Consider the following 10244-nt stretch of genomic DNA (forward strand, 5'->3'; position numbering starts at 1 on the left):
GGTGACTCCATTTTACAACATTAGCCCCCCCCCCCCCCCCCCCCCCAAAAAACAAAATAGGTGTGGTTACGGTAACCCGACCTACCCTATTTTTAGGGGCCGACCCTATCACTTTTTATTACATTTGTCAAAATAAACACAAAAAAACACAAGAAAACGAGTGCAGAAAACGCAATGAAAGCGAAAGCGCCCGAGTCGCACACTTATTTCCCTGTCAAGTAGGTTTAATTTGTACACATTAGAAAAAAAAGTTTAAAAAAAAAGTGATTGCCTACCTTCCTACCCTATTTTTTTTGTTGTTGCTATGCTTTTTTTTTTTGCCTTACCTAGAATGACAGCTAAAGAGACGATACAAAGAATAACCAACCGATCGCGACCAACCAACCTAGAATTACGTTTCAGGGCAGGTTACCTATTCAGCAGACGGAGAGAACCACGTGATTCCGTGGCAGCTGATGCAAATTCGTCATTGAAATAGATAGATCTATGTTACTTCAGAATTCGCTTTATCGCGAAAATCTACTTTTAATTTTTGCATTCATCAACTCAATCTATATATTTTTGTTTTAATGAAACGGGTTTGTAGGTGCAAGCAATACCATAGAATCATGAATTTCTTTCTTTTTGAAGAAACGGACGTGGTTTTCTCCCGTCTCGCATAACTTGACCTGTTCGCTTTCCGAACGTGAATATGAATAAAGCTATACCTAGTATGGGGTACTCCCATTAGTTTTATGTGTGTCATTTGGCAGGAAAAGATTCTGCAGTCATCCCTTCCCCCTCCCTTCCCACTACCCACACATGATAAAACCCGTCAAAACCGAAAATAGGTGAGGCAAAATATCATTTGCAAATTTTAATTAGACGGAATTATTCGCCCACTACTTTGGTACATGGTGTTAAAACCTCATAATACATTTGTGTGTCTTGCATTATGTTGTAGCAAAGTTTTAGTTAACCGTTACATCCCGTGTTGAACCAGGCTTTTGCCAGAGTCACCGAGATGGCTACTGTTGAAGAAAGGCGCCAAACCAACACTGGAAGTGGTTCGGAAAGTAGCAAAAGTCAACAAAATATCACTCCCGCCCTCTTGGAAATCAGCACTGGAGAAGAGTTCAGAAACACGTGAAGCAGAAGTTAAGTCTTCTCACATTGTTCGTCAGTTGGTGCAGCATCCTAAACTCCTGATCAGAACCATCATCATTTTCTTTAGCTGGTGAGTAGTTTACATTTTAGTTTCATCTTCTTCTGCGTTGGTGGCCAACAACTCACACGTACACTCGTTGTTTTGAACGAGTGGGCTTTTCAGTGTACGGCCGTTTTTAGTTACAAACTAGCTGATTAAATCTAAGAAAGACAATAACAGTGGCAATTAAGATAACACTGAAGTCCAAACTCGTCTATGGTGCTAGACTTGTTTTTCTAGGAGTGCAGCGGTTGTACCCACAAGTAGAAACATATTACGATTTTTGTTTTGGTCACTCAGGCTAGTGGTCACTATGACTTACTACGGCCTGAGCCTCAACGTGGGTAACCTGGGTGGAAGTTTGCGCGATAACTTTTTGATATCCTGCGTGATGGAGCTGGCTGGTTACCTGCTGGCCTGGTTTCTGCTGGAACGACTGGGGAGGAAAAGATCTCACTGCTGCTTCATGCTGGTGGCAGGGCTCGCCTGTCTGGCCACCATATTCACCGTGGCTTTTGGGGGCAAAGGTGAGCAACGAGTAGCCAATGTGTATGTTTCTCTAAAACCTACAGTGGTTCGGGGCATACATGGATTAGGAGAGACGCAATCCTCCACGTATGCCTTAGGTTGTGCTTTTTGGGGACTGGCCATTGTACTATAATAACCTTCCCGTAGATATATACACTCGTATATATATATATGTATATATATATAGAATTAGCTTGACATGATGAAGTGGACGTTTTGACCTGAAGGCCTTATTCCCCATAATTATAAGAATAACGAGAGAAAAACAATGAATTCGCACAATCGGCAACATTTTTGCCCATTTCACGTAATCGGCAAAACGCTTCCCATTACGCAAAATCGGCAGCGTTTTGCTGAAAACGCGTAAATGCTTGTAAAATTGCGAAATCGGCAGTACATTTTTGGATAAATGTTGCAATAATCGATCAGTTATGGGAAGTTATGGCAAAAAGTGTCGTTTTCGTGCATTACCGGAGTTATGCTTGACACAGACCAACACAGCCCATAAAAACCAAAATAGGGAGGTAAAGTAATGTTAATGTAATGTTCTCGTGACAAAATAAGTAAAGACTGGCTGTCACTTTTGCGAAATGGACAAATTTTAAGAGCCTTTACGCATTTTCAGCAAAACGCTGCCGATTTCGCGTAATAGGCAGTGTTTTGCCGAAATGGGCAAACATGTTGCCAATTCCGCAAATTCGGCAATTCCGTGAATTCGGCACGACATATATACATATGTATATAATTTATAAAAAATTTATATATGTGAACGACATTAAACATTATTAAAATTTCAAGATCTTCCTTTCTATCTTAACGCTTTCTTGAGCTTTCTTTGGATAATTAAGACATCGGTAGGTCGTGAGTTCAAATCCCGGCCGCGGCCGCCTGGTGGGTTAAGGATGGATATTTTTTCCGAACTCCCAGGTCAACTTATGTGCAGACCTGCTAGTGCCTTATTCCCCTTCGCACGAAAAAGGTCCTGTAATCCATGTCAGAGTTCGATGGGTTATAGAAACACAAAAATACCCAGCATGCTACCCACGAAAGCGGCGTACGGCTGGGTAAAAACGGTCATACACGTACAAACCCACTCGTGCAAACACACGAGTGAACGTGGGAGTTTCAGCCCATGAACAAAAAAGAAGAAGAAAAATACTTTCTGTATGTAAAATAAAACAAGTCGCGCAAGGCGAAATTACTACATTTAGTCAAGCTGTGGAACTCACAGAATGAAACTGAACGCACTGCATTTTTTCACAATGACCGTAGTCCGTAGAAGGCAGTGAAATTGACGAGCCTGTTTAGCGTGGTTGCGCTGTGCTGTATAGCACGCTTTTCTGTAGTACCTCTCTTCGTTTTAACATTCTGAGCGTGTTTTTAATCCAAACATATCATATCTATATGTTTTTGGAATCAGGAACCGAGAAGGAATAAGATGAAATTGTTTTTAAATCGATTTGGGAAATTTTATTTTAATCATAATTTTTATGTTTTTAATTTTCAGTGCTTGTTTTTAATCTGAATATAACATATTTATATGTTTTTGGAATCAAAAAATGATTAAGAATAAGATTAACGTAATTTGGGATCGTTTTATAAAAAAATAATTCTAATTACAATTTTCAGATTTTTAATGACCAAAGTCATTAAATAATTTGTAAGCTTTTAAGCTGAAATGCAATACCAAAGTCCGGCTATCGTCGAAGATTGCTTGGCCAAAATTTCAATCAATTTGATTGAAAAATGAGGGTGTGACAGTGCCGCCTCAACTTTTACAAAAAGCCGGATATGACGTCATCAAAGACATTTATCCAAAAAATGAGAAAAAAAAACGTCTGGGGATATCATACCCAGATACTCTCATGTAAAATTTGAAGATCGGTCCAGTAGTTTACTCTGAATCGCTCTACACACACACACGCACAGACACAGACACACACAGACACACACACACACACACACACACACACACACACACACACACACACACATACACACACACACACACACACACACACACACACATACACCACGACCCTCGTCTCGATTCCCCCTCTATGTTAAAACATTTAGTCAAAACATGACTAAATGTAAACAAGTCGCGTAAGGCGAAATTACTACATTTAGTCAAGCTGTGGAACTCACAGAATGAAACTGAACGCACTGCATTTTTTCACAATGACCGTAGTCCGCCGCTTGTGCATAACGGAGTGAAACTGACGAGCCTGTTCAGCGCGGTAGTGGTTTCGCTGTGCTGCATAGCACGCTTTTCTGTACCTCTCTTCGTTTTAACTTTCTGAGCGTGTTTTTAATCCAAACATATCATATCTATATGTTTTTGGAATCAGGAACCGACAAGTACAAGGAATAAGATGTAATTGTTTTTAAATCGATTTCGGAAATTCTATTTTAATCATAATGTTTATGTTTTTAATTTTCAGTGCTTGTTTTTAATCCGAATATAACATATTTATATGTTTTTGGAATCAAAAAATGATTAAGAACAAGATTAACGTAATTTGGGATCGTTTTATAAAAAAATAATTCTAATTACAATTTTCAGATTTTTAATGACCAAAGTCATTGAATCAATTTGTAAGCTTTTAAGCTGCAATGCAATACAAAAGTTTGGCCTTCGTCGAAGATTGCTTGGCCAAAATTTCAATCAATTTAATTGAAAAATGAGGGTGTGACATTGCCGCCTGAACTTTTACAAAAAGCCGGATATGACGTCATCAAAGACATTTATCCAAAAAATGAGAAAAAAAACGTCTGGGGATATCATACCCAGATACTCTCATATAAAATTTCATAAAGATCGGTCCAGTAGTTTACTCTGAATCGCTCTACACACACACGCACAGACACACACACGCACGCACACACACACACACACACACACACACACACACACACACACACACACACACACACACACATACACATACACCACGACCCTCGTCTCGATTCCCCCATACGATGAACGTAAATTTGGATCGTTTTATATTAAACAAAAAATGTATTACAATTTTCAGATTTTTAACAACCAAAGTCCTTCATTAATTTTTAAGCCACCAAGCTGAAATGCAATACCGAAGTCCGGCCTTTGTCGAAGATTGCTTTTCAAAAATGTCAATCAATTTTATTGAAAGATGAGGGTGTGACAGTGCCGCCTCAACTTTTACAAAAAGCCGGATATGACGTCATCAAAAGTATTTATCGAAAAAAATAAAAAAAATTTCCGGGGATATCATTCCCAGGAACTCTCATGTCAAATTTCCAAAAGATCGGTCCAGTAGTTTGGTCTGAATCGCTCTACACACTCACACGCACAGACACACACACGCACACACACACACACACACACACACACACACACACACACACACACACACACACACACACACACACACACACACACCACGACCCTCGTCTCGATTCCTCCTCTATGTTAAAACATTTAGTCAAAACTTGACTAAATGTAAACAAGTCGCGTAAGGCGAAATTACTACATTTACTCAAGCTGTGGAACTCACAGAATGAAACTGAACGTAGTCCCCCGCTAGTGCAAAAGGCAGTGAAAGTGACGAGCCTGTTTGACGCGGTAGCGATTGCGCTGTGCTTCATAGCACGCTTTACTGTACCTCTCTTCGTTTTAACTTTCTGAGCGTGTTTTTAATCCAAACATATCATATCTATATGTTTTTGGAATCAGGAACCGACAAGGAATAAGATGAACTAGTTTTTAAAACGATTTCGGAAATTTAATTTTGATCATAATTTTTATATTTTTAATTTTCAGAGCTTGTTTTTAATCCAAATATAACATATGTATATGTTTTTGGAATCAGAAAATGACGAAGAATAAGATGAAATTGTTTTTGGATCGTTTAATAAAAAAATAATTTTAATTACAAGTTTCCGATTTTTAATGACAAAACTCACTCATTAGTTTTTAAGCCACCAAGCTGAAATGCAATACCAAACCCCGGCCTTCGTCGAAGATTGCTTTGCCAAAATTTCAATCAATTTAATTGAAAAATGAGGGTGTGACAGTGCCGCCTCAACTTTTACAAAAAGCCGGATATGACGTCATCAAAGGTATTTATCGAAAAAAAGACAAAAACGTCCGGGGATATCATACCCAGGAACTCTCATGTCAAATTTCTTAAAGATCGGCCCAGTAGTTTAGTCTGAATCGCTCTACACACACACACAGACAGACAGACACACACACATACACCACGACCCTCGTCTCGATTCCCCCCTCTATGTTAAAACATTTAGTCAAAACTTGACTAAATGTAAAAAGAATAAAGGCTCAGTATGACACAAGGACTTGCAAAACAAATGCCTGCTGGTGAGTAGGTTACAAGACAAAAGCAATTAAACTTTGAGGTTCACCTTTACAATTAGCTTGACATGATGAAGTGGACGTTTTGACCTGAAAGACTTATTCCCCATAATTATAAGAATAAAGAGAGAAAAACAATGAAAACCAAAGAAAATGGACGAAAAACTATATCAAAATAACCGAAGACCTTTCGATATTCCTGAATTTCGCTTGAAGTTTAGGAATGTATTTGAATGTCACAGAGCTGGAATGGGCAACGACAGCACTAGCGATGGTGGGCAAGCTTGGAATCTCAGCATCCTTCACCTCCATCTACCTGATATCTGCTGAACTGTTCCCCACCGTCATGAGGAACTTTGGCATGGGATGCAGTTCCGCTATTGGCAGAGTGGGCAGTGTCGCGTCTCCCTATGTGGCTGACCTGGTGAGGTTCGATTCTATGTCGACAGAGATTTATCTCAAACATGTATCTATAGAATAATACAAGCAGTCAGGTCTGGCTTCGCCCGGGTGTTAGCAAAGCCCTCAAAGAAAAACTCAAAATCAAACGTTTGCCGGGGGGAATGAGAATGACACGGAATGCTGGTATGCTAAGAGTTATCTCCCTTCCATGGATAAGAAAGCAAGAGTTACCTCCCTTGAACTGTATGGGCTGTATTCAACAATGGGGAGGGTCATAATCTGAGGAAGGAAACAATAAATCGAGAAACTAAAACCCAGGTGCACACCTGCGGCTCCTAGGCAGTGTGCATACACAGAGTCTCATCCTTGCCTTTTGCCGTCTCTGAGGTATGGCACATGCACGCACACACACACACACACACACACACACACACACACACACACACACACACACACACACACACACACACACACACACACACACACACACACACACACACTTACATCCATTTTTATATATAGTATAGATAGAAGATTTCGATAATCAAATTGCTGTTTGAAAGTAAAACGAACCCTGAAAGATACGTTGACCTCTTTTTATATCCAAAGCGTATTTCACACGATAGAATAGAAAGTATTTTTTGACATTTGACAAATGGCCCAGCTGCTGTCATGATTAATTGCCGTTTTGGGATGTTTCAGAGTAATGAAAACGTGATGACATCTTTAGAAAGCAAATGATTTTAAAACCAGTTAACATGTGCTACTGGTTTTGATTCCCCTTTCAATACATCTACTTACTACCACCTAAATACAGTTCAATATTCAAGAGGCTTTCAGCTACGAGAAAATATCTGAAAAGTCTGAGAACTGTCTAATAGAAAATGTACACACGAATCTACCAAAACGACAAGAACTTTAGGGCAGTTTGACCAAGAACTTAACTTTACTTATCTTTTGAAAGCCTTTGATAGATAGTACTATATAGATCAGAAACTGTTCACAGAGATCGAGTTAGTGTGCACACTCAGATATATGTATGCGCTGTATGTCAAACTTCAACATCCGTTCAGAGTTCCATCCTCCACTGACCCGGTCGTGAACGATCGTGTTTTTGGTCAGTGTGCCGATAGTGACTGATACTTCGACCAGACAAGCCTAATGAAAAAGAGCGGTGTGTCTATCAAATTCACAAAATGAACCACAATTCTTGCAGGCTCTGTTAGTGGAGGGACGGTTCAGCCGTACAGTGCCACTGGTGGTGTTCGGGGGGCTGGGGATATTGGCCGGTCTGTCCTCACTCTTCCTGCCAGAGACTCTGCACCGTAAGCTGCCAGACACCATGGAAGACGCCGTCAATTTCAAGGAGTGAGTGTGGGAAGTACGTTGTGGCATGTGGTACAGTAATCGCGCGACATGTTCTGTAGTCCGGTTTTTAGAGAAAATAACAAGATGTTGGTTTTGGGTTTCATCAACAACAAAAGTAGGTTGGCAGGTAGTTGCTCTTTTCCCCAGCCATTTTTATTTGATTTCAAGGGAGGTCAATACTGCCGCTTGATGTCTTTTCGTGGTTATTCCCCTTGGTATGGGTCTCCCTCGCCTCTTTTATCGTGGCTATGGAGCGCCAAATCATGTCTTCTAATCATGTCGTCTAGTTGTATGGCAAATCGTATAGAGACGACAGAAAGAAAAAAAACAGCGTTAATCGGGTTGTGCGAATCCGTTATTTTTCTATTGTTTTTTCCCAAACCAAAAAGTAAAAGGAATTATTCGAGAGAGCAAAAAACACGACCTCTATCACGGGTCAAACTATGCTGTATTGACAACGCTGTAGCTTTAATTTGCTATTAAAAAAATATATATTTGTTAATTGTCGAACTCGATCTTAACGGTAGGACTTACAGCTAGACAATTGTGTTTCTCATATGTTCCTATAGCCACAGGTAAAATACCGGAAATGTTAAGAGTGAACATTACAGTGATCGTCGTTTTCTTTTCCAAAGAACATGATGAAATGAGGTGCATTAGTGTGAGGTGTATTTACTTTACGTTGCAGGAACGAATCAGACAGCAAGGGCAACGAGAGTGAAATGAAGATCACACACATTGGAGACACTTCGGAGCTCGCGTCCCGCTTGGAAGAGTCGCCCAGTTCTCACCTCTGAAGGACAGTGCATGCAATGACCTCTCGAATTCGATTTTTACTGTTTTTGTTTGAACCGAAATCTGCGATATGCACCCGCCGCATTGATATTTATCCAGATGTATTGTTTGTACACTCAGTTCAAACACAAGAAAATACAACATACTAGCCTAGTAAATTGTATATTGTAAGTCATGTAAATCGTAAACAGAAGCGTTTATTCTGGCTCTCTCAACACACTCGTGTGGGTAAGTCAGGGCTCCCCAAAGTGTGTGTCCCTGCGTCATATACGCCCTGCGTCATATACGTCCCTGCGTCATATACGCACTGGAAGCCGAAATCACATACTAGACATTCATGGAGGGGGTCCCGGGACGTACGAAACATATAAAGATTGGGTCCCGGTGTAAGACGAAATTTTTACTCCACGAAAAATTTACTCCGGAGTAAATATTTCGTACGAAATTCTTACTCCGAGTACACTTTTCGTACGAGAAAAGAACTCCCCAAGACACGAAAAAATTACTCCCTCCACGAAATGTTTACTCCCCATTTTTATATTTAGTCAAGTTTTGACTAAATATTTTAACATCGAGGGGGAATCGAAACGAGGGTCGTGGTGTATGTGCGTGTGTGCGTGTGTGCGTGTGTGTGTGTGTGTGTGTAGAGCGATTCAGACTAAACTACTGGACCGATCTTTATGAAATTTGACATGAGAGTTCCTGGGTATGAAATCCCCGAACGTTTTTTTCATTTTTTTGATAAATGTCTTTGATGACGTCATATCCGGCTTTTCGTGAAAGTTGAGGCGGCACTGTCACGCCCTCATTTTTCAACCAAATTGGTTCAAATTTTGGTCAAGTAATCTTCAACAAAGCCCGGACTTCGGTATTGCATTTCAGCGTGGTGGCTTAAAAATTAATTAATGACTTTGGTCATTAAAAATCGGAAAATTGTAAAAAAAAATAAAAATTTATAAAACGATCCAAATTTACGTTTATCGTATTCTCCATCATTTGCTGATTCCAAAAACATATAAATATGTTATATTTGGATTAAAAACAAGCTCTGAAAATTAAATATATAAAAATTATTATCAAAATTAAATTGTCCAAATCAATTTAAAAACACTTTCATCTTATTCCTTGTCGGTTCCTGATTCCAAAAACATATAGATATGATATGTTTGGATTAAAAACACGCTCAGAAAGTTAAAACAAAGAGAGGTACAGAAAAGCGTGCTATCCTTCTTAGCGCAACTACTACCCCGCTCTTCTTGTCAATTTCACTGCCTTTGCCATGAGCGGTGGCCTGACGATGCTACGAGTAAAATGGCATTGCGTTCAGTTTCATTCTGTGAGTTCGACAGCTACTTGACTAAATATTGTATTAATTTTTCGCCTTACGCGACTTGTTGTTACTTCCAGTAAAAATCTCGTACGCAAAAATGGGATGCGGGCGAAGGGATAATGCCAATAAGTGATCTCGCGCACACGAATGTCGTTTTTGTCTAACGGTTAGAAGCATGCATTTAGTTTTATTTGGGTTCAGTGACATATGGTTTAGTTCTGACCATTCCAGCAATCGATCAATGTTTTCTTGGAGGACTATTGCTAGCTCACTTAGAT

The 10244-nt window shown here is 39.7% G+C and overlaps 1 protein-coding gene across 1 annotated transcript; it reads left to right on the forward strand.

Annotated features, from left to right (window-relative positions):
* The first annotated feature begins 1504 nt into the window (after positions 1 to 1504).
* Positions 1505 to 8664, forward strand: LOC138956384 (organic cation transporter protein-like). Its single transcript, XM_070327754.1, has 4 exons — positions 1505 to 1713; positions 6314 to 6495; positions 7690 to 7841; positions 8530 to 8664. The coding sequence occupies exons 1-4, from the start codon at positions 1578 to 1580 to the stop codon at positions 8636 to 8638; spliced, it is 579 nt and encodes a 192-aa protein (XP_070183855.1). The 5' UTR covers positions 1505 to 1577; the 3' UTR covers positions 8639 to 8664.
* The last annotated feature ends 1580 nt before the right edge of the window (positions 8665 to 10244 follow it).

The sequence above is a fragment of the Littorina saxatilis genome, linkage group LG2, assembly GCF_037325665.1.
Source record: "Littorina saxatilis isolate snail1 linkage group LG2, US_GU_Lsax_2.0, whole genome shotgun sequence".
NCBI lineage: Eukaryota > Metazoa > Mollusca > Gastropoda > Littorinimorpha > Littorinidae > Littorina > Littorina saxatilis.